At 49.8% G+C, this 25513-nt stretch overlaps 1 protein-coding gene across 2 annotated transcripts in view; it reads left to right on the forward strand.

The window, feature by feature from the left end:
• Positions 1-25513, forward strand: part of ctc1 (CTS telomere maintenance complex component 1) — an 84920-nt gene that overhangs the window by 435 nt on the left and 58972 nt on the right. For both annotated transcript variants that reach the window (XM_082977294.1, XM_082977295.1), the window contains 6 exons: positions 81-250; positions 2269-2509; positions 2609-2841; positions 3742-3871; positions 23238-23774; positions 23899-24242. In XM_082977294.1, the coding sequence (XP_082833420.1) occupies positions 81-250; positions 2269-2509; positions 2609-2841; positions 3742-3871; positions 23238-23774; positions 23899-24242 (1655 nt within the window). The remainder of the gene's footprint in view (positions 1-80; positions 251-2268; positions 2510-2608; positions 2842-3741; positions 3872-23237; positions 23775-23898; positions 24243-25513) is intronic.

Genomic DNA, 25513 nt, shown 5'->3' on the forward strand with positions numbered 1-25513 from the left:
TGTCTGCTTTCGTTTTATTTTCTTCATTCAAACAAAATACTGTATTTTTTTTTACTCATCCACAATCTCCTTTCTTGCAGGAACGGGAGTGGCTGCAGGAGCTATTCGTGTTCGTGAGGGACAATCTGTACCCGGTTCTCGGTCCATCCACCGGTACTGTTTCCCCGGAACAGCTTTCTCTAGCCATGATACGGAGAGTGGAACAGGCGGTGGGCTCCTCGTGTGCCCGGTCTCTGCCGCTCAGTTACAGGTGACCAATTGATGTTGTTTACCGGCTCTGGCGAAGGTTTTAGCTCCAGCCTTGCACTAGCACTAGCACGACTGATTACACTAACCAAGGGGTATTAATGATCTAGTTGATTAGTGTGTTAGTGCTGGGCTTGAACTAAAGCCTGCTTACTCGGTTTGTCACCAAGATCAGAGCTGGTTGGAGACCTTTAGTTTAGGGTCCGTCTAAGGCAAATCAAATTGTATTAGTCACATGCTCCGAATACAACAGGTACAGGTGTAGTAGACCGGTACAGAGTCAATGTGGAGGATATATACAGGGGGTACCAGTACAGAGTCAATGTGGAGGCTATATACAGGGGGTACCGGTACAGAGTCAATGTGGAGGATATATACAGGGGGTACCGGTACAGAGTCAATGTGGAGGCTATATACAGGGGGTACCGGTACAGAGTCAATGTGGAGGCTATATACAGGGGGTACCGGTACAGAGTCAATGTGGAGGCTATATACAGGGGGTACCGGTACAGAGTCAATGTGGAGGCTATATACAGGGGGTACCAGTACAGAGTCAATGTGGAGGCTATATACAGGGGGTACCGGTACAGAGTCAATGTGGAGGCTATATACAGGGGGTACCGGTACAGAGTCAATGTGGAGGCTATATACAGGGTATTACGGTACAGAGTCAATGTGGAGGCTATATACAGGGGGTACCGGTACAGAGTCAATGTGGAGGCTATTTACAGGGTATTACGGTACAGAGTCAATGTGGAGGCTATTTACAGGGTATTACGGTACAGAGTCAATGTGGAGGCTATATACAGGGTGTTACGGTACAGAGTCAATGTGGAGGCTATATACAGGGAGGTACCGGTACAGAGTCAATGTGGAGGCTATTTACAGGGTATTACGGTACAGAGTCAATCTGGAGGCTATATACAGGGGGTACCGGTACAGAGTCAATGTGGAGGCTATATACAGGGGGTACCGGTACAGAGTCAATGTGGAGGCTATATACAGGGGGGTACCGGTACAGAGTCAATGTGGAGGCTATATACAGGGGGTACCGGTACAGAGTCAATGTGGAGGCTATATACAGGGTGATATAGCCTCCACATTGATAGATCAGCACTCCTACTGTGATACCCCAGGACTGCAGAATTAGGAGGTTTATCGCCATCAACACTACTCCTAACCTTAACCTCCTGTCTTTAGGAGGTTTAGATCAACACTACTCCTAACCTTAACCTCCTGTCATTAGGTTTAGATCAACACTACTCCTAACCTTAACCTCCTGTCATTAGGAGGTTTAGATCAACACTACTCCTAACCTTAACCTCCTGTCATTAGGAGGTTTAGATCAACACTACTCCTAACCTTAACCTCCTGTCATTAGGAGGTTTAGATCAACACTACTCCTAACCTTAACCTCTTGTCATTAGGAGGTTTTGATCAACAATACTCCTAACCTTAACCTCCTGTCATTAGGAGGTTTAGATCAACACTACTCCTAACCTTAACCTCCTGTCATTAGGTTTAGATCAACACTACTCCTAACCTTAACCTCCTGTCATTAGGAGGTTTAGATCAACACTACTCCTAACCTTAACCTCCTGTCATTAGGAGGTTTAGATCAACACTACTCCTAACCTTAACCTCCTGTCATTAGGAGGTTTAGATCAACACTACTCCTAACCTTAACCTCCTGTCATTAGGTTTAGATCAACACTACTCCTAACCTTATCCTCCTGTCATTAGGAGGTTTAGATCAACACTACTCCTAACCTTAACCTCCTGTCATTAGGAGGTTTAGATCAACACTACTCCTAACCTTAACCTCCTGTCATTAGGAGGTTTAGATCAACACTACTCCTAACCTTAACCTCCTGTCATTAGGAGGTTTAGATCAACACTACTCCTAACCTTAACCTCCTGTCATTAGGAGGTTCAGATCAACACTACTCCTAACCTTAACCTCCTGTCATTAGGAGGTTCAGATCAACACTACTCCTAACCTTAACCTCCTCTCGTTGTTAGGCTCATCTCCGTATCCGAGCTGGTTACCTGGCAACGCACACCTTGCTGTAGCAACCTGACCTGGAGCACCGCTCAGCACAGAGAATGGGTCCGGGAGGCGGAGCAGGCTCTGCCCAATCACGAGGCTTTGCCGCGTGCCAACCTGTTGCTGATAGGCTGTCTCAGTGATAGGTGTGACCCAGAGAGGTCATGTGACGGAGCGTGGCGTGTGAGGGACGCCACCGGGACCGTGCACTGTGAGGTCTGTCTGTCTTGTCTTGTCTTGTCTGGTCTGGTCTGGTCTTGTCTAAAAGAAGACAGCCTTGAATTCACTCCTGTCGTTCTTTCTCTGATTGGTTAGCTACTGAGCCCCTCCCCTCTCTGGCTGGGTCTGCCCTTTCTCTTCCCCTGCTGGAACTACATCCCCCAGCTTGCAACGGGGAAGGACCAGGAAGTGGAGGAGAGGGGCTACCTGGAGCTGGTTGGCTGTCCCCTAGCCCTGACCTCTGACCCTGAGATGACCTTTAACCCTGCAGGTGTCAACCTGAAGAGAGCTGTGGGGGTCAGAGAAGCTGCAGGACTGATACAGCACAGGTTAGGTTTCTGTGTGTTTTTATTTTATTTATTATTTATTCTACCTTTATTTAACCAGGTAGGCTAGTTGAGAACAAGTCCTTTATTTAACCAGGGTAGGCCAGTTGAGAACAAGTCCTTTATTTAACCAGGTAGGCTAGTTGAGAACAAGTCCTTTATTTAACCAGGTAGACTAGTTGAGAACAAGTCCTTTATTTAACCAGGTAGACCAGTTGAGAACAAGTCCTTTATTTAACCAGGTAGGCTAGTTGAGAACAAGTCCTTTATTTAACCAGGTAGGCTAGTTGAGAACAAGTCCTCTATTTAACCAGGTTAGGCTAGTTGAGAACAAGTCCTCTATTTAACCAGGTAGGCTAGTTGAGAACAAGTCCTTTATTTAACCAGGTAGGCTAGTTGAGAACAAGTCCTTTATGTAACCAGGTAGGCCAGTTGAGAACAAGTCCTTTATTTAACCAGGTAGGCCAGTTGAGAACAAGTCCTTTATTTAACCAGGTAGGCTAGTTGAGAACAAGTCCTTTATTTAACCAGGTAGGCTAGTTGAGAACAAGTCCTTTATTTAACCAGGTAGGAATTAAATAATATGGTGCAAAGGAGCAAAATAAATAAATCCAGTAGGGGAAGAGGTAGTTGTATGGGCTAAATTATAGATGGGCTATATACAGGTGCAGTGATCTGTGAGCTGCTCTGATAGCTGGTGCTTAAAGCTAGTGAGGGAGATAAGTGTTTCCAGTTTCAGAGATTTTTGTAGTTCGTTCCAGTCGTGTGTGTGTGTGTGTGTGTGTGTGTGTGTGTGTGTGTGTGTGTGTGTGTGTGTGTGTGTGTGTGTGTGTGTGTGTGTGTGTGTGTGTGTGTGTGTGTGTGTGTGTGTGTGTGTGTGTGTGTGTGTGTGTGTGTGCGCAGGGTGCGAGGCCTTCGTGTCAAGGTGTATGGGGAGGTTTCTGGAGTATTCCCTCTACTGAACATCGCAGGGAAGTCCTTCTTCTGTCTCCGTCTGAGAGAGGGACTACAAACACTACCATTACTGGTCACGGTGAGGAGAGACACTACCATTACTGGTCACGGTGAGGAGAGAGAGAGACACTACCATTACTGGTCACGGTGAGGAGAGACACTACCATTACTGGTCACGGTGAGGAGAATCACACTACCATTACTGGTCACAGTGAGGAGAGATAGAGACACTACCATTACTGGTCACGGTGAGGAGAATCACACTACCATTACTGGTCACAGTGAGGAGAATCACACTACCATTACTGGTCACAGTGAGGAGAGAGAGAGACACTACCATTACTGGTCACGGTGAGGAGAGAGAGAGACACTACCATTACTGGTCACAGTGAGGAGAGAGACACTACCATTACTGGTCACAGTGAGGAGAGATAGAGACACTACCATTACTGGTCACAGTGAGGAGAGAGAGAGACACTACCATTACTGGTCACAGTGAGGAGAATCACACTACCATTACTGGTCACGGTGAGGAGAGACACTACCATTACTGGTCACAGTGAGGAGAGAGACACTACCATTACTGGTCACGGTGAGGAGAGACACTACCATTACTGGTCACAGTGAGGAGAGAGAGAGACACTACCATTACTGGTCACAGTGAGGAGAGACACTACCATTACTGGTCACAGTGAGGAGAGAGAGAGACACTACCATTACTGGTCACAGTGAGGAGAGAGAGAGACACTACCATTACTGGTCACGGTGAGGAGAGAGAGACACTACCATTACTGGTCACAGTGAGGAGAGAGACACTACCATTACTGGTCACAGTGAGGAGAGAGAGAGACACTACCATTACTGGTCACGGTGAGGAGAGAGACACTACCATTACTGGTCACAGTGAGGAGAGAGAGAGACACTACCATTACTGGTCACAGTGAGGAGAGAGAGAGACACTACCATTACTGGTCACGGTGAGGAGAGACACTACCATTACTGGTCACAGTGAGGAGAGACACTACCATTACTGGTCACAGTGAGGAGAGAGAGAGACACTACCATTACTGGTCACAGTGAGGAGAGAGAGAGACACTACCATTACTGGTCACGGTGAGGAGAGAGAGACACTACCATTACTGGTCACAGTGAGGAGAGAGAGAGACACTACCATTACTGGTCACAGTGAGGAGAGATACACTACCATTACTGGTCACAGTGAGGAGAGAGAGAGACACTACCATTACTGGTCACAGTGAGGAGAGAGAGAGACACTACCATTACTGGTCACGGTGAGGAGAGAGACACTACCATTACTGGTCACAGTGAGGAGAGACACTACCATTACTGGTCACAGTGAGGAGAGAGAGACACTACCATTACTGGTCACAGTGAGGAGAGAGAGAGACACTACCATTACTGGTCACAGTGAGGAGAGAGAGAGACACTACCATTACTGGTCACAGTGAGGAGAGAGAGAGACACTACCATTACTGGTCACGGTGAGGAGAGACACTACCATTACTGGTCACAGTGAGGAGAGACACTACCATTACTGGTCACAGTGAGGAGAGAGAGACACTACCATTACTGGTCACGGTGAGGAGAGAGAGAGACACTACCATTACTGGTCACAGTGAGGAGAGAGAGACACTACCATTACTGGTCACAGTGAGGAGAGAGAGAGACACTACCATTACTGGTCACAGTGAGGAGAGAGAGAGACACTACCATTACTGGTCACAGTGAGGAGAGAGAGACACTACCATTACTGGTCACGGTGAGGAGAGAGAGACACTACCATTACTGGTCACGGTGAGGAGAGAGAGAGACACTACCATTACTGGTCACAGTGAGGAGAGAGAGACACTACCATTACTGGTCACAGTGAGGAGAGACACTACCATTACTGGTCACAGTGAGGAGAGAGAGACACTACCATTACTGGTCACGGTGAGGAGAGAGAGACACTACCATTACTGGTCACAGTGAGGAGAGACACTACCATTACTGGTCACAGTGAGGAGAGAGAGAGACACTACCATTACTGGTCACAGTGAGGAGAGACACTACCATTACTGGTCACAGTGAGGAGAGAGAGAGACACTACCATTACTGGTCACGGTGAGGAGAGATAGAGACACTACCATTACTGGTCACAGTGAGGAGAGAGAGAGACACTACCATTACTGGTCACGGTGAGGAGAGAGACACTACCATTACTGGTCACAGTGAGGAGAGACACTACCATTACTGGTCACGGTGAGGAGAGAGACACTACCATTACTGGTCACGGTGAGGAGAGAGACACTACCATTACTGGTCACAGTGAGGAGAGAGAGACACTACCATTACTGGTCACAGTGAGGAGAGAGAGACACTACCATTACTGGTCACAGTGAGGAGAGAGAGACACTACCATTACTGGTCACAGTGAGGAGAGAGAGAGACACTACCATTACTGGTCACAGTGAGGGGAGAGAGAGACACTACCATTACTGGTCACAGTGAGGAGAGAGAGAGACACTACCATTACTGGTCACAGTGAGGAGAGAGAGACACTACCATTACTGGTCACAGTGAGGAGAGAGAGAGACACTACCATTACTGGTCACAGTGAGGAGAGAGAGAGACACTACCATTACTGGTCACAGTGAGGAGAGAGAGAGACACTACCATTACTGGTCACAGTGAGGAGAGAGAGAGACACTACCATTACTGGTCACAGTGAGGAGAGAGAGAGACACTACCATTACTGGTCACAGTGAGGAGAGAGACACTACCATTACTGGTCACGGTGAGGAGAGAGACACTACCATTACTGGTCACAGTGAGGAGAGAGAGAGACACTACCATTACTGGTCACGGTGAGGAGAGAGAGACACTACCATTACTGGTCACAGTGAGGAGAGAGAGAGACACTACCATTACTGGTCACGGTGAGGAGAGAGAGACACTACCATTACTGGTCACAGTGAGGAGAGAGACACTACCATTACTGGTCACAGTGAGGAGAGAGAGAGACACTACCATTACTGGTCACAGTGAGGAGAGACACTACCATTACTGGTCACGGTGAGGAGAGAGAGACACTACCATTACTGGTCACGGTGAGGAGAGACACTACCATTACTGGTCACGGTGAGGAGAGAGAGACACTACCATTACTGGTCACAGTGAGGAGAGAGAGAGACACTACCATTACTGGTCACAGTGAGGAGAGAGAGAGACACTACCATTACTGGTCACGGTGAGGAGAGAGAGACACTACCATTACTGGTCACAGTGAGGAGAGAGAGAGACACTACCATTACTGGTCACGGTGAGGAGAGAGAGAGACACTACCATTACTGGTCACGGTGAGGAGAGAGACACTACCATTACTGGTCACAGTGAGGAGAGAGACACTACCATTACTGGTCACAGTGAGGAGAGAGAGACACTACCATTACTGGTCACGGTGAGGAGAGAGAGAGACACTACCATTACTGGTCACAGTGAGGAGAGAGACACTACCATTACTGGTCACAGTGAGGAGAGAGACACTACCATTACTGGTCACAGTGAGGAGAGAGACACTACCATTACTGGTCACAGTGAGGAGAGAGAGACACTACCATTACTGGTCACGGTGAGGAGAGACACTACCATTACTGGTCACGGTGAGGAGAGACACTACCATTACTGGTCACAGTGAGGAGAGAGAGAGACACTACCATTACTGGTCACAGTGAGGAGAGACACTACCATTACTGGTCACAGTGAGGAGAGAGAGACACTACCATTACTGGTCACAGTGAGGAGAGAGAGAGACACTACCATTACTGGTCACGGTGAGGAGAGACACTACCATTACTGGTCACAGTGAGGAGAGACACTACCATTACTGGTCACAGTGAGGAGAGAGAGAGACACTACCATTACTGGTCACGGTGAGGAGAGAGAGAGACACTACCATTACTGGTCACAGTGAGGAGAGATAGAGACACTACCATTACTGGTCACGGTGAGGAGAGAGAGAGACACTACCATTACTGGTCACAGTGAGGAGAGAGAGAGACACTACCATTACTGGTCACAGTGAGGAGAGACACTACCATTACTGGTCACAGTGAGGAGAGAGAGAGACACTACCATTACTGGTCACGGTGAGGAGAGAGACACTACCATTACTGGTCACAGTGAGGAGAGAGAGAGACACTACCATTACTGGTCACAGTGAGGAGAGAGAGAGACACTACCATTACTGGTCACGGTGAGGAGAGATAGAGACACTACCATTACTGGTCACGGTGAGGAGAGAGAGAGACACTACCATTACTGGTCACGGTGAGGAGAGAGAGAGACACTACCATTACTGGTCACAGTGAGGAGAGAGAGAGACACTACCATTACTGGTCACAGTGAGGAGAGAGACACTACCATTACTGGTCACAGTGAGGAGAGAGAGAGACACTACCATTACTGGTCACAGTGAGGAGAGAGACACTACCATTACTGGTCACAGTGAGGAGAGATACACTACCATTACTGGTCACAGTGAGGAGAGAGAGATACACTACCATTACTGGTCACAGTGAGGAGAGAGACACTACCATTACTGGTCACAGTGAGGAGAGAGAGAGACACTACCATTACTGGTCACGGTGAGGAGAGAGAGAGACACTACCATTACTGGTCACAGTGAGGAGAGAGAGAGACACTACCATTACTGGTCACGGTGAGGAGAGACACTACCATTACTGGTCACAGTGAGGAGAGAGAGAGACACTACCATTACTGGTCACGGTGAGGAGAGACACTACCATTACTGGTCACAGTGAGGAGAGAGAGAGACACTACCATTACTGGTCACAGTGAGGAGAGAGACACTACCATTACTGGTCACAGTGAGGAGAGAGAGAGACACTACCATTACTGGTCACGGTGAGGAGAGAGAGATACACTACCATTACTGGTCACAGTGAGGAGAGAGACACTACCATTACTGGTCACAGTGAGGAGAGAGAGAGACACTACCATTACTGGTCACGGTGAGGAGAGACACTACCATTACTGGTCACGGTGAGGAGAGAGAGACACTACCATTACTGGTCACGGTGAGGAGAGAGAGACACTACCATTACTGGTCACAGTGAGGAGAGAGAGAGACACTACCATTACTGGTCACAGTGAGGAGAGAGAGAGACACTACCATTACTGGTCACAGTGAGGAGAGAGACACTACCATTACTGGTCACAGTGAGGAGAGACACTACCATTACTGGTCACAGTGAGGAGAGACACTACCATTACTGGTCACAGTGAGGAGAGACACTACCATTACTGGTCACAGTGAGGAGAGACACTACCATTACTGGTCACAGTGAGGAGAGAGAGAGACACTACCATTACTGGTCACAGTGAGGAGAGAGACACTACCATTACTGGTCACAGTGAGGAGAGAGACACTACCATTACTGGTCACGGTGAGGAGAGAGAGAGACACTACCATTACTGGTCACGGTGAGGAGAGAGAGACACTACCATTACTGGTCACAGTGAGGAGAGAGACACTACCATTACTGGTCACAGTGAGGAGAGAGAGAGACACTACCATTACTGGTCACAGTGAGGAGAGAGAGAGACACTACCATTACTGGTCACAGTGAGGAGAGAGACACTACCATTACTGGTCACGGTGAGGAGAGACACTACCATTACTGGTCACAGTGAGGAGAGAGACTACCATTACTGGTCACGGTGAGGAGAGACACTACCATTACTGGTCACGGTGAGGAGAGACACTACCATTACTGGTCACAGTGAGGAGAGAGAGAGACACTACCATTACTGGTCACGGTGAGGAGAGAGAGAGACACTACCATTACTGGTCACAGTGAGGAGAGAGAGAGACACTACCATTACTGGTCACAGTGAGGAGAGAGAGACACTACCATTACTGGTCACGGTGAGGAGAGAGAGACACTACCATTACTGGTCACAGTGAGGAGAGAGACACTACCATTACTGGTCACAGTGAGGAGAGACACTACCATTACTGGTCACAGTGAGGAGAGAGAGAGACACTACCATTACTGGTCACGGTGAGGAGAGAGACACTACCATTACTGGTCACGGTGAGGAGAGACACTACCATTACTGGTCACAGTGAGGAGAGAGAGAGACACTACCATTACTGGTCACGGTGAGGAGAGAGAGAGACACTACCATTACTGGTCACGGTGAGGAGAGAGAGAGACACTACCATTACTGGTCACAGTGAGGAGAGACACTACCATTACTGGTCACAGTGAGGAGAGACACTACCATTACTGGTCACAGTGAGGAGAGATAGAGACACTACCATTACTGGTCACAGTGAGGAGAGAGAGAGACACTACCATTACTGGTCACGGTGAGGAGAGAGAGAGACACTACCATTACTGGTCACAGTGAGGAGAGAGAGAGACACTACCATTACTGGTCACAGTGAGGAGAGAGAGAGACACTACCATTACTGGTCACAGTGAGGAGAGACACTACCATTACTGGTCACAGTGAGGAGAGAGACACTACCATTACTGGTCACAGTGAGGAGAGAGACACTACCATTACTGGTCACAGTGAGGAGAGAGACACTACCATTACTGGTCACAGTGAGGAGAGAGAGAGACACTACCATTACTGGTCACGGTGAGGGAGAGAGAGACACTACCATTACTGGTCACAGTGAGGAGAGAGAGAGACACTACCATTACTGGTCACAGTGAGGAGAGAGAGAGACACTACCATTACTGGTCACAGTGAGGAGAGATACACTACCATTACTGGTCACAGTGAGGAGAGAGAGACACTACCATTACTGGTCACAGTGAGGAGAGAGAGAGACACTACCATTACTGGTCACAGTGAGGAGAGAGAGACACTACCATTACTGGTCACAGTGAGGAGAGAGACACTACCATTACTGGTCACAGTGAGGAGAGAGAGAGACACTACCATTACTGGTCACGGTGAGGAGAGAGACACTACCATTACTGGTCACAGTGAGGAGAGAGAGACACTACCATTACTGGTCACAGTGAGGAGAGAGACACTACCATTACTGGTCACAGTGAGGAGAGAGAGACACTACCATTACTGGTCACAGTGAGGAGAGAGAGAGACACTACCATTACTGGTCACAGTGAGGAGAGAGAGACACTACCATTACTGGTCACAGTGAGGAGAGAGACACTACCATTACTGGTCACGGTGAGGAGAGAGACACTACCATTACTGGTCACAGTGAGGAGAGAGAGACACTACCATTACTGGTCACAGTGAGGAGAGAGACACTACCATTACTGGTCACAGTGAGGAGAGAGAGAGACACTACCATTACTGGTCACAGTGAGGAGAGAGACACTACCATTACTGGTCACGGTGAGGAGAGAGACACTACCATTACTGGTCACGGTGAGGAGAGAGAGAGACACTACCATTACTGGTCACAGTGAGGAGAGACACTACCATTACTGGTCACAGTGAGGAGAGAGAGAGCACTACCATTACTGGTCACAGTGAGGAGAGAGAGAGACACTACCATTACTGGTCACAGTGAGGAGAGAGACACTACCATTACTGGTCACGGTGAGGAGAGAGAGAGACACTACCATTACTGGTCACAGTGAGGAGAGAGAGAGACACTACCATTACTGGTCACGGTGAGGAGAGACACTACCATTACTGGTCACGGTGAGGAGAGAGAGACACTACCATTACTGGTCACAGTGAGGAGAGAGAGAGACACTACCATTACTGGTCACAGTGAGGAGAGAGAGAGACACTACCATTACTGGTCACAGTGAGGAGAGAGAGAGACACTACCATTACTGGTCACAGTGAGGAGAGAGAGAGACACTACCATTACTGGTCACAGTGAGGAGAGACACTACCATTACTGGTCACAGTGAGGAGAGACACTACCATTACTGGTCACAGTGAGGAGAGAGAGAGACACTACCATTACTGGTCACAGTGAGGAGAGAGAGAGACACTACCATTACTGGTCACAGTGAGGAGAGAGAGATACACTACCATTACTGGTCACAGTGAGGAGAGAGACACTACCATTACTGGTCACAGTGAGGAGAGAGAGAGACACTACCATTACTGGTCACAGTGAGGGAGAGACACTACCATTACTGGTCACAGTGAGGAGAGAGAGAGACACTACCATTACTGGTCACAGTGAGGAGAGAGAGAGACACTACCATTACTGGTCACAGTGAGGAGAGACACTACCATTACTGGTCACAGTGAGGAGAGAGACACTACCATTACTGGTCACAGTGAGGAGAGAGAGACACTACCATTACTGGTCACAGTGAGGAGAGAGACACTACCATTACTGGTCACAGTGAGGAGAGAGAGAGACACTACCATTACTGGTCACAGTGAGGAGAGAGAGAGACACTACCATTACTGGTCACAGTGAGGAGAGAGAGAGACACTACCATTACTGGTCACGGTGAGGAGAGAGAGAGACACTACCATTACTGGTCACAGTGAGGAGAGAGAGAGACACTACCATTACTGGTCACAGTGAGGAGAGAGAGAGACACTACCATTACTGGTCACAGTGAGAGAGAGACACTACCATTACTGGTCACAGTGAGGAGAGAGACACTACCATTACTGGTCACGGTGAGAGAGAGAGACACTACCATTACTGGTCACGGTGAGGAGAGACACTACCATTACTGGTCACAGTGAGGAGAGAGAGAGACACTACCATTACTGGTCACGGTGAGGAGAGAGAGAGACACTACCATTACTGGTCACAGTGAGGAGAGAGAGAGACACTACCATTACTGGTCACAGTGAGGAGAGAGAGAGACACTACCATTACTGGTCACAGTGAGAGAGAGAGACACTACCATTACTGGTCACGGTGAGGAGAGAGACACTACCATTACTGGTCACGGTGAGGAGAGAGAGAGACACTACCATTACTGGTCACGGTGAGGAGAGAGACACTACCATTACTGGTCACAGTGAGGAGAGACACTACCATTACTGGTCACAGTGAGGAGAGACACTACCATTACTGGTCACAGTGAGGAGAGAGAGAGACACTACCATTACTGGTCACGGTGAGGAGAGAGAGAGACACTACCATTACTGGTCACAGTGAGGAGAGACACTACCATTACTGGTCACAGTGAGGAGAGAGAGAGACACTACCATTACTGGTCACGGTGAGGAGAGACACTACCATTACTGGTCACAGTGAGGAGAGAGAGAGACACTACCATTACTGGTCACAGTGAGGAGAGACACTACCATTACTGGTCACAGTGAGGAGAGAGAGACACTACCATTACTGGTCACAGTGAGGAGAGAGACACTACCATTACTGGTCACAGTGAGGAGAGAGAGAGACACTACCATTACTGGTCACGGTGAGGAGAGAGAGAGACACTACCATTACTGGTCACGGTGAGGAGAGAGAGAGACACTACCATTACTGGTCACGGTGAGGAGAGACACTACCATTACTGGTCACAGTGAGGAGAGAGAGAGACACTACCATTACTGGTCACGGTGAGGAGAGAGAGAGACACTACCATTACTGGTCACAGTGAGGAGAGAGAGAGACACTACCATTACTGGTCACAGTGAGGAGAGAGAGACACTACCATTACTGGTCACAGTGAGGAGAGAGACACTACCATTACTGGTCACAGTGAGGAGAGAGACACTACCATTACTGGTCACAGTGAGGAGAGAGACACTACCATTACTGGTCACAGTGAGGAGAGACACTACCATTACTGGTCACAGTGAGGAGAGAGAGAGACACTACCATTACTGGTCACGGTGAGGAGAGAGAGAGACACTACCATTACTGGTCACAGTGAGGAGAGAGAGAGACACTACCATTACTGGTCACGGTGAGACCATTACTGGTCACGGTGAGGAGAGAGAGAGACACTACCATTACTGGTCACAGTGAGGAGAGAGAGAGACACTACCATTACTGGTCACGGTGAGGAGAGAGAGAGACACTACCATTACTGGTCACGGTGAGGAGAGAGAGAGACACTACCATTACTGGTCACAGTGAGGAGAGAGAGACACTACCATTACTGGTCACGGTGAGGAGAGAGAGAGACACTACCATTACTGGTCACAGTGAGGAGAGACACTACCATTACTGGTCACAGTGAGGAGAGAGAGACACTACCATTACTGGTCACAGTGAGGAGAGAGAGACACTACCATTACTGGTCACAGTGAGGAGAGACACTACCATTACTGGTCACAGTGAGGAGAGACACTACCATTACTGGTCACAGTGAGGAGAGATAGAGACACTACCATTACTGGTCACGGTGAGGAGAGAGAGAGACACTACCATTACTGGTCACAGTGAGGAGAGATAGAGACACTACCATTACTGGTCACGGTGAGGAGAGAGAGAGACACTACCATTACTGGTCACAGTGAGGAGAGAGAGAGACACTACCATTACTGGTCACAGTGAGGAGAGAGAGACACTACCATTACTGGTCACAGTGAGGAGAGAGAGAGACACTACCATTACTGGTCACAGTGAGGAGAGAGACACTACCATTACTGGTCACAGTGAGGAGAGAGAGAGACACTACCATTACTGGTCACAGTGAGGAGAGACACTACCATTACTGGTCACGGTGAGGAGAGACACTACCATTACTGGTCACAGTGAGGAGAGAGACACTACCATTACTGGTCACAGTGAGGAGAGAGACACTACCATTACTGGTCACGGTGAGGAGAGAGAGAGACACTACCATTACTGGTCACAGTGAGGAGAGAGAGAGACACTACCATTACTGGTCACAGTGAGGAGAGACACTACCATTACTGGTCACGGTGAGGAGAGACACTACCATTACTGGTCACAGTGAGGAGAGATAGAGACACTACCATTACTGGTCACAGTGAGGAGAGAGACACTACCATTACTGGTCACAGTGAGGAGAGACACTACCATTACTGGTCACAGTGAGGAGAGAGAGAGACACTACCATTACTGGTCACAGTGAGGAGAGAGACACTACCATTACTGGTCACAGTGAGGAGAGAGAGACACTACCATTACTGGTCACGGTGAGGAGAGACACTACCATTACTGGTCACAGTGAGGAGAGAGAGACACTACCATTACTGGTCACAGTGAGGAGAGAGAGAGACACTACCATTACTGGTCACAGTGAGGAGAGAGACACTACCATTACTGGTCACAGTGAGGAGAGACACTACCATTACTGGTCACAGTGAGGAGAGAGAGAGACACTACCATTACTGGTCACAGTGAGGAGAGACACTACCATTACTGGTCACGGTGAGGAGAGACACTACCATTACTGGTCACGGTGAGGAGAGACACTACCATTACTGGTCACAGTGAGGAGAGAGAGACACTACCATTACTGGTCACAGTGAGGAGAGACACTACCATTACTGGTCACAGTGAGGAGAGAGAGACACTACCATTACTGGTCACAGTGAGGAGAGAAGAGACACTACCATTACTGGTCACGGTGAGGAGAGAGACACTACCATTACTGGTCACGGTGAGGAGAGAGAGACACTACCATTACTGGTCACAGTGAGGAGAGAGAGAGACACTACCATTACTGGTCACAGTGAGGAGAGACACTACCATTACTGGTCACAGTGAGGAGAGAGAGAGACACTACCATTACTGGTCACGGTGAGGAGAGACACTACCATTACTGGTCACGGTGAGGAGAGAGAGACACTACCATTACTGGTCACGGTGAGGAGAGAGAGAGACACTACCATTACTGGTCACGGTGAGGAGAGAGACACTACCATTACTGGTCACAGTGAGGAGAGACACTACCATTACTGGTCACAGTGAGGAGAGACACTACCATTACTGGTCACAGTGAGGAGAGAGAGAGACACTACCATTACTGGTCACGGTGAGGAGAGAGAGAGACACTACCATTACTGGTCACAGTGAGGAGAGACACTACCATTACTGGTCACAGTGAGGAGAGAGAGAGACACTACCATTACTGGTCACGGTGAGGAGAGACACTACCATTACTGGTCACAGTGAGGAGAGAGAGAGACACTACCATTACTGGTCACAGTGAGGAGAGACACTACCATTACTGGTCACAGTGAGGAGAGAGAGACACTACCATTACTGGTCACAGTGAGGAGAGACACTACCATTACTGGTCACAGTGAGGAGAGAGAGAGACACTACCATTACTGGTCACGGTGAGGAGAGAGAGACACTACCATTACTGGTCACAGTGAGGAGAGAGAGAGACACTACCATTACTGGTCACAGTGAGGAGAGAGAGAGACACTACCATTACTGGTCACGGTGAGGAGAGACACTACCATTACTGGTCACGGTGAGGAGAGAGAGAGACACTACCATTACTGGTCACAGTGAGGAGAGACACTACCATTACTGGTCACAGTGAGGAGAGAGAGACACTACCATTACTGGTCACGGTGAGGAGAGAGAGAGACACTACCATTACTGGTCACAGTGAGGAGAGAGAGAGACACTACCATTACTGGTCACAGGTGAGGAGAGACACTACCATTACTGGTCACAGTGAGGAGAGAGAGAGACACTACCATTACTGGTCACGGTGAGGAGAGAGAGAGACACTACCATTACTGGTCACAGTGAGGAGAGAGAGAGACACTACCATTACTGGTCACAGTGAGGAGAGAGAGACACTACCATTACTGGTCACAGTGAGGAGAGAGACACTACCATTACTGGTCACAGTGAGGAGAGAGACACTACCATTACTGGTCACAGTGAGGAGAGAGACACTACCATTACTGGTCACAGTGAGGAGAGACACTACCATTACTGGTCACAGTGAGGAGAGAGAGAGACACTACCATTACTGGTCACAGTGAGGAGAGAGAGACACTACCATTACTGGTCACAGTGAGGAGAGAGAGAGACACTACCATTACTGGTCACAGTGAGGAGAGACACTACCATTACTGGTCACGGTGAGGAGAGACACTACCATTACTGGTCACGGTGAGGAGAGATAGAGACACTACCATTACTGGTCACGGTGAGGAGAGAGAGAGACACTACCATTACTGGTCACGGTGAGGAGAGAGAGAGACACTACCATTACTGGTCACAGTGAGGAGAGATAGAGACACTACCATTACTGGTCACGGTGAGGAGAGATAGAGACACTACCATTACTGGTCACAGTGAGGAGAGACACTACCATTACTGGTCACAGTGAGGAGAGAGAGAGACACTACCATTACTGGTCACAGTGAGGAGAGAGAGAGACACTACCATTACTGGTCACAGTGAGGAGAGACACTACCATTACTGGTCACAGTGAGGAGAGATAGAGACACTACCATTACTGGTCACAGTGAGGAGAGAGACACTACCATTACTGGTCACAGTGAGGAGAGAGACACTACCATTACTGGTCACAGTGAGGAGAGACACTACCATTACTGGTCACAGTGAGGAGAGAGACACTACCATTACTGGTCACAGTGAGGAGAGACACTACCATTACTGGTCACAGTGAGGAGAGATAGAGACACTACCATTACTGGTCACGGTGAGGAGAGACACTACCATTACTGGTCACAGTGAGGAGAGAGACACTACCATTACTGGTCACGGTGAGGAGAGACACTACCATTACTGGTCACAGTGAGGAGAGATAGAGACACTACCATTACTGGTCACAGTGAGGAGAGACACTACCATTACTGGTCACGGTGAGGAGAGACACTACCATTACTGGTCACAGTGAGGAGAGAGAGACACTACCATTACTGGTCACGGTGAGGAGAGAGAGAGACACTACCATTACTGGTCACGGTGAGGAGAGATAGAGACACTACCATTACTGGTCACAGTGAGGAGAGAGAGAGACACTACCATTACTGGTCACGGTGAGGAGAGACACTACCATTACTGGTCACAGTGAGGAGAGAGACACTACCATTACTGGTCACAGTGAGGAGAGAGAGAGACACTACCATTACTGGTCACAGTGAGGAGAGAGACACTACCATTACTGGTCACAGTGAGGAGAGAGAGAGACACTACCATTACTGGTCACAGTGAGGAGAGACACTACCATTACTGGTCACGGTGAGGAGAGACACTACCATTACTGGTCACAGTGAGGAGAGAGACACTACCATTACTGGTCACAGTGAGGAGAGCGACACTACCATTACTGGTCACGGTGAGGAGAGAGAGAGACACTACCATTACTGGTCACAGTGAGGAGAGAGAGAGACACTACCATTACTGGTCACAGTGAGGAGAGACACTACCATTACTGGTCACGGTGAGGAGAGACACTACCATTACTGGTCACAGTGAGGAGAGATAGAGACACTACCATTACTGGTCACAGTGAGGAGAGAGACACTACCATTACTGGTCACAGTGAGGAGAGACACTACCATTACTGGTCACAGTGAGGAGAGATAGAGACACTACCATTACTGGTCACAGTGAGGAGAGAGACACTACCATTACTGGTCACAGTGAGGAGAGAGAGACACTACCATTACTGGTCACGGTGAGGAGAGACACTACCATTACTGGTCACAGTGAGGAGAGAGAGACACTACCATTACTGGTCACAGTGAGGAGAGAGAGAGACACTACCATTACTGGTCACAGTGAGGAGAGAGACACTACCATTACTGGTCACAGTGAGGAGAGACACTACCATTACTGGTCACAGTGAGGAGAGAGAGAGACACTACCATTACTGGTCACAGTGAGGAGAGACACTACCATTACTGGTCACGGTGAGGAGAGACACTACCATTACTGGTCACGGTGAGGAGAGACACTACCATTACTGGTCACAGTGAGGAGAGAGAGAGACACTACCATTACTGGTCACAGTGAGGAGAGACACTACCATTACTGGTCACAGTGAGGAGAGACACTACCATTACTGGTCACAGTGAGGAGAGAGAGACACTACCATTACTGGTCACAGTGAGGAGAGAGAGACACTACCATTACTGGTCACAGTGAGGAGAGATAGAGACACTACCATTACTGGTCACAGTGAGGAGAGACACTACCATTACTGGTCACAGTGAGGAGAGAGAGAGACACTACCATTACTGGTCACAGTGAGGAGAGACACTACCATTACTGGTCACAGTGAGGAGAGAGAGACACTACCATTACTGGTCACAGTGAGGAGAGACACTACCATTACTGGTCACAGTGAGGAGAGAGAGACACTACCATTACTGGTCACAGTGAGGAGAGAGAGAGACTACCATTACTGGTCACAGTGAGGAGAGAGAGAGACACTACCATTACTGGTCACAGTGAGGAGAGAGAGACACTACCATTACTGGTCACAGTGAGGAGAGAGAGAGACACTACCATTACTGGTCACAGTGAGGAGAGAGAGAGACACTACCATTACTGGTCACAGTGAGGAGAGAGACACTACCATTACTGGTCACAGTGAGGAGAGAGAGAGACACTACCATTACTGGTCACAGTGAGGAGAGAGAGACACTACCATTACTGGTCACAGTGAGGAGAGAGAGAGACACTACCATTACTGGTCACAGTGAGGAGAGAGACACTACCATTACTGGTCACAGTGAGGAGAGAGAGACACTACCATTACTGGTCACAGTGAGGAGAGAGACACTACCATTACTGGTCACAGTGAGGAGAGAGAGACACTACCATTACTGGTCACAGTGAGGAGAGAGAGAGACACTACCATTACTGGTCAGAGTGAGGAGAGACACTACCATTACTGGTCACGGTGAGGAGAGAGAGAGACACTACCATTACTGGTCACAGTGAGGAGAGAAGAGACACTACCATTACTGGTCACGGTGAGGAGAGACACTACCATTACTGGTCAGAGTGAGGAGAGACACTACCATTACTGGTCACGGTGAGGAGAGAGAGACACTACCATTACTGGTCACAGTGAGGAGAGAGAGAGACACTACCATTACTGGTCAGAGTGAGGAGAGACACTACCATTACTGGTCAGAGTGAGGAGAGACACTACCATTACTGGTCACAGTGAGGAGAGAGAGACTACCATTACTGGTCACAGTGAGGAGAGACACTACCATTACTGGTCACAGTGAGGAGAGAGAGAGACACTACCATTACTGGTCACGGTGAGGAGAGAGAGACACTACCATTACTGGTCACAGTGAGGAGAGAGACACTACCATTACTGGTCACGGTGAGGAGAGAGACACTACCATTACTGGTCACAGTGAGGAGAGAGAGAGACACTACCATTACTGGTCACAGTGAGGAGAGAGAGAGACACTACCATTACTGGTCACAGTGAGGAGAGACACTACCATTACTGGTCACAGTGAGGAGAGAGAGAGACACTACCATTACTGGTCACAGTGAGGAGAGAGACACTACCATTACTGGTCACAGTGAGGAGAGACACTACCATTACTGGTCACAGTGAGGAGAGAGAGAGACACTACCATTACTGGTCACAGTGAGGAGAGAGAGAGACACTACCATTACTGGTCACAGTGAGGAGAGAGAGAGACACTACCATTACTGGTCACAGTGAGGAGAGACACTACCATTACTGGTCACAGTGAGGAGAGAGAGAGACACTACCATTACTGGTCACGGTGAGGAGAGACACTACCATTACTGGTCACAGTGAGGAGAGAGAGACACTACCATTACTGGTCACAGTGAGGAGAGACACTACCATTACTGGTCACGGTGAGGAGAGACACTACCATTACTGGTCACAGTAAGGAGAGAGAGAGACACTACCATTACTGGTCACAGTGAGGAGAGACACTACCATTACTGGTCACAGTGAGGAGAGAGAGAGACACTACCATTACTGGTCACAGTGAGGAGAGACACTACCATTACTGGTCACAGTGAGGAGAGAGACACTACCATTACTGGTCACAGTGAGGAGAGACACTACCATTACTGGTCACGGTGAGGAGAGAGACACTACCATTACTGGTCACGGTGAGGAGAGACACTACCATTACTGGTCACAGTGAGGAGAGAGAGAGACACTACCATTACTGGTCACAGTGAGGAGAGATAGAGACACTACCATTACTGGTCACAGTGAGGAGAGAGAGAGACACTACCATTACTGGTCACAGTGAGGAGAGAGAGAGACACTACCATTACTGGTCACGGTGAGGAGAGAGAGACACTACCATTACTGGTCACGGTGAGGAGAGAGAGAGACACTACCATTACTGGTCACGGTGAGGAGAGAGAGACACTACCATTACTGGTCACGGTGAGGAGAGAGAGAGACACTACCATTACTGGTCACAGTGAGGAGAGAGAGAGACACTACCATTACTGGTCACAGTGAGGAGAGAGACACTACCATTACTGGTCACGGTGAGGAGAGACACTACCATTACTGGTCACAGTGAGGAGAGAGAGAGACACTACCATTACTGGTCACGGTGAGGAGAGAGACACTACCATTACTGGTCACAGTGAGGAGAGAGAGAGACACTACCATTACTGGTCACAGTGAGGAGAGAGACACTACCATTACTGGTCACAGTGAGGAGAGAGACACTACCATTACTGGTCACAGTGAGGAGAGAGAGACACTACCATTACTGGTCACAGTGAGGAGAGAGAGAGACACTACCATTACTGGTCACAGTGAGGAGAGAGAGAGACACTACCATTACTGGTCACAGTGAGGAGAGAGAGAGACACTACCATTACTGGTCACGGTGAGGAGAGAGAGAGACACTACCATTACTGGTCACAGTGAGGAGAGAGACACTACCATTACTGGTCACGGTGAGGAGAGACACTACCATTACTGGTCACAGTGAGGAGAGAGAGAGACACTACCATTACTGGTCACAGTGAGGAGAGACACTACCATTACTGGTCACGGTGAGGAGAGAGAGACACTACCATTACTGGTCACAGTGAGGAGAGACACTACCATTACTGGTCACGGTGAGGAGAGAGAGAGACACTACCATTACTGGTCACAGTGAGGAGAGAGAGAGACACTACCATTACTGGTCACAGTGAGGAGAGAGACACTACCATTACTGGTCACAGTGAGGAGAGAGACACTACCATTACTGGTCACAGTGAGGAGAGAGACACTACCATTACTGGTCACGGTGAGGAGAGACACTACCATTACTGGTCACAGTGAGGAGAGAGACACTACCATTACTGGTCACGGTGAGGAGAGACACTACCATTACTGGTCACAGTGAGGAGAGAGACACTACCATTACTGGTCACAGTGAGGAGAGAGACACTACCATTACTGGTCACAGTGAGGAGAGAGAGACACTACCATTACTGGTCACAGTGAGGAGAGAGACACTACCATTACTGGTCACAGTGAGGAGAGAGAGAGACACTACCATTACTGGTCACAGTGAGGAGAGAGAGAGACACTACCATTACTGGTCACAGTGAGGAGAGAGAGAGACACTACCATTACTGGTCACAGTGAGGAGAGACACTACCATTACTGGTCACAGTGAGGAGAGAGAGAGACACTACCATTACTGGTCACAGTGAGGAGAGAGACACTACCATTACTGGTCACGGTGAGGAGAGAGACACTACCATTACTGGTCACAGTGAGGAGAGACACTACCATTACTGGTCACAGTGAGGAGAGAGACACTACCATTACTGGTCACAGTGAGGAGAGAGAGACACTACCATTACTGGTCACAGTGAGGAGAGATAGAGACACTACCATTACTGGTCACGGTGAGGAGAGAGAGAGACACTACCATTACTGGTCACAGTGAGGAGAGACACTACCATTACTGGTCACAGTGAGGAGAGAGAGACACTACCATTACTGGTCACAGTGAGGAGAGACACTACCATTACTGGTCACAGTGAGGAGAGAGAGACACTACCATTACTGGTCACAGTGAGGAGAGATAGAGACACTACCATTACTGGTCACGGTGAGGAGAGAGAGAGACACTACCATTACTGGTCACAGTGAGGAGAGACACTACCATTACTGGTCACAGTGAGGAGAGACACTACCATTACTGGTCACAGTGAGGAGAGAGACACTACCATTACTGGTCACAGTGAGGAGAGAGAGACACTACCATTACTGGTCACAGTGAGGAGAGACACTACCATTACTGGTCACAGTGAGGAGAGACACTACCATTACTGGTCACAGTGAGGAGAGAGACACTACCATTACTGGTCACAGTGAGGAGAGAGAGACACTACCATTACTGGTCACAGTGAGGAGAGACACTACCATTACTGGTCACAGTGAGGAGAGAGAGAGACACTACCATTACTGGTCACGTTGAGGAGAGTGTTTGTGGGTAACATATGAATTTAACCTTCACTCTGTCTCTCTCTTTCTCAGGAGCCTTGCTGTCTGTGGTGGCGTCAGTGTGTGCGCGTGGGCGTGCGCGTGTGTGTGTCCGGGCTGCGTGTGTGTGCGCTGCAGGGCTGGTCTGGGAACAGGGTTCTGTGTGCGACCAGTCAGTCTTCTCTCACTTTGCTTCCTGACACACTGATCCAGGACCTGTCTGATATACCCATATTGGACACCCCAGACCCAGACCCAGACCCTGGTACTGGATGTCCTCTCCCAGAGAGACATGGACCAGACCCAGACCCTGGTACTGAATGTCCTCTCCCAGAGAGACAGGGAGATGGACCGGACCCAGACCCAGACCCGGACCCGGACCCTGGTACTGAATGTCCTCTCCCAGAGAGACAGGGAGATGGACCGGACCCAGACCCGGACCCGGACCCAGACCCGGACCCGGACCCAGACCCAGACCCGGACCCGGACCCGGACCCGGACCCAGACCCAGACCCGGACCCAGACCCGGACCCGGACCCGGACCTCTCTCCCAGCCTGAGGCCCAAACTCTCCAAGTCCATCAGCTACAAGGTGAGAGACTCCTTGGTTCCTGTGTTTTGTAATTTATCTCTGAGTATTACAGGTTATCGTCTGTACATCGATACACCTGGATGTCGAGGTGTCCATCCTGAGCCCTCCACCTTCTCCCTGATAGGGTGTCCTGACCAGTGTCCTGAGTGCGGCAGCGGGGCTCTATGTGATTGACGGGAAGGTGGGCCTGTGTTTGGCCTATCAGCCACTGCAGAGGCGTGGCCTGCGTCCGGGGGCGGAGATTGAACTCCACGATGTCCATTTCCTTTACCGCCCCTCTCCCCATTTCCATCCCAGCATGCTCTGCGTGTGTCTACGCTCCAGTCTGCGTGTCACTTCCTTCAGCCGCCTGGGGTCAGAGGTCGCCCGCCCCAACGACGCCCCGCTGCCGTGGCTACTGCTGGAGAGGAATCTGGGCGTGTCTCAGTACCTGTGGCTCTGTCACTGCTGCAGAGCTCTAGGAGACAGGTAGGGGTCAGGTAGGAGACAGGTAGGAGACAGGTAGGAGACAGGTAGGAGACAGGGAGGAGACGGGTAGATGGGAGACAGGTAGGAGACGGGTAGGAGACAGGTAGATGGGAGACAGGTAGGAGACGGGTAGGAGACAGGTAGATGGGAGACAGGTAGGAGACAGGTGGGAGACAGGTAGGAGACGGGTAGGAGACAGGTGGGAGACAGGTGGGAGACAGGGAGGAGACAGGGAGATGGGAGACAGGTAGGAGACAGGTAGGAGACAGGTAGGAGACGGGTAGGAGACAGGTGGGAGACAGGTAGGAGACGGGTAGGAGACAGGTGGGAGACAGGTGGGAGACAGGGAGGAGACAGGGAGATGGGAGACAGGTAGATGGGAGACAGGTAGGAGACAGGTGGGAGACAGGAGGAGACAGGTGGGAGACGGGTAGGAGACGGGTAGGAGACAGGGAGGAGACAGGTAGGAGACAGGTAGGAGACAGGTAGGAGACAGGTAGGAGACAGGGAGGAGACGGGGAGATGGGAGAGAGGTAGGAGACAGGTGGGAGACAGGAGGAGACAGGTGGGAGACAGGAGGAGACAGGTGGGAGACGGGTAGGAGACGGGTAGGAGACAGGGAGGAGACAGGGAGGAGACAGGTAGGAGACAGGTAGGAGACAGGGAGGAGACGGGGAGATGGGAGAGAGGTAGGAGACAGGTGGGAGACAGGAGGAGACAGGTGGGAGACAGGAGGAGACAGGTGGGAGACGGGTAGGAGACGGGTAGGAGACAGGGAGGAGACAGGGAGATGGGAGACAGGTAGGAGACAGGTGGGAGACAGGAGGAGACAGGTGGGAGACAGGTGGGAGACAGGTAGGAGACAGGGAGGAGACAGGGAGATGGGAGACAGGTAGGAGACAGGGAGGAGACAGGGAGATGGGAGACAGGTAGGAGACAGGGAGGAGACAGGGAGATGGGAGAGAGGTAGGAGACAGGTGGGAGACAGGAGGAGACAGGTGGGAGACAGGAGGAGACAGGTGGGAGACAGGAGGAGACAGGTGGGAGACGGGTAGGAGACGGGTAGGAGACGGGTGGGAGACAGGAGGAGACAGGTGGGAGACAGGTGGGAGACAGGTAGGAGACAGGGAGGAGACAGGGAGATGGGAGAGAGGTAGGAGACAGGTGGGAGACAGGAGGAGACAGGTGGGAGACAGGAGGAGACAGGTGGGAGACGGGTAGGAGACGGGTAGGAGACGGGTAGGAGACGGGTAGGAGACAGGGAGGAGACG

This window comes from Salmo salar, chromosome 07, assembly GCF_965601325.2.
Source record: "Salmo salar chromosome 07, fSalSal1, whole genome shotgun sequence".
In the NCBI taxonomy this organism is placed as follows: domain Eukaryota; kingdom Metazoa; phylum Chordata; class Actinopteri; order Salmoniformes; family Salmonidae; genus Salmo; species Salmo salar.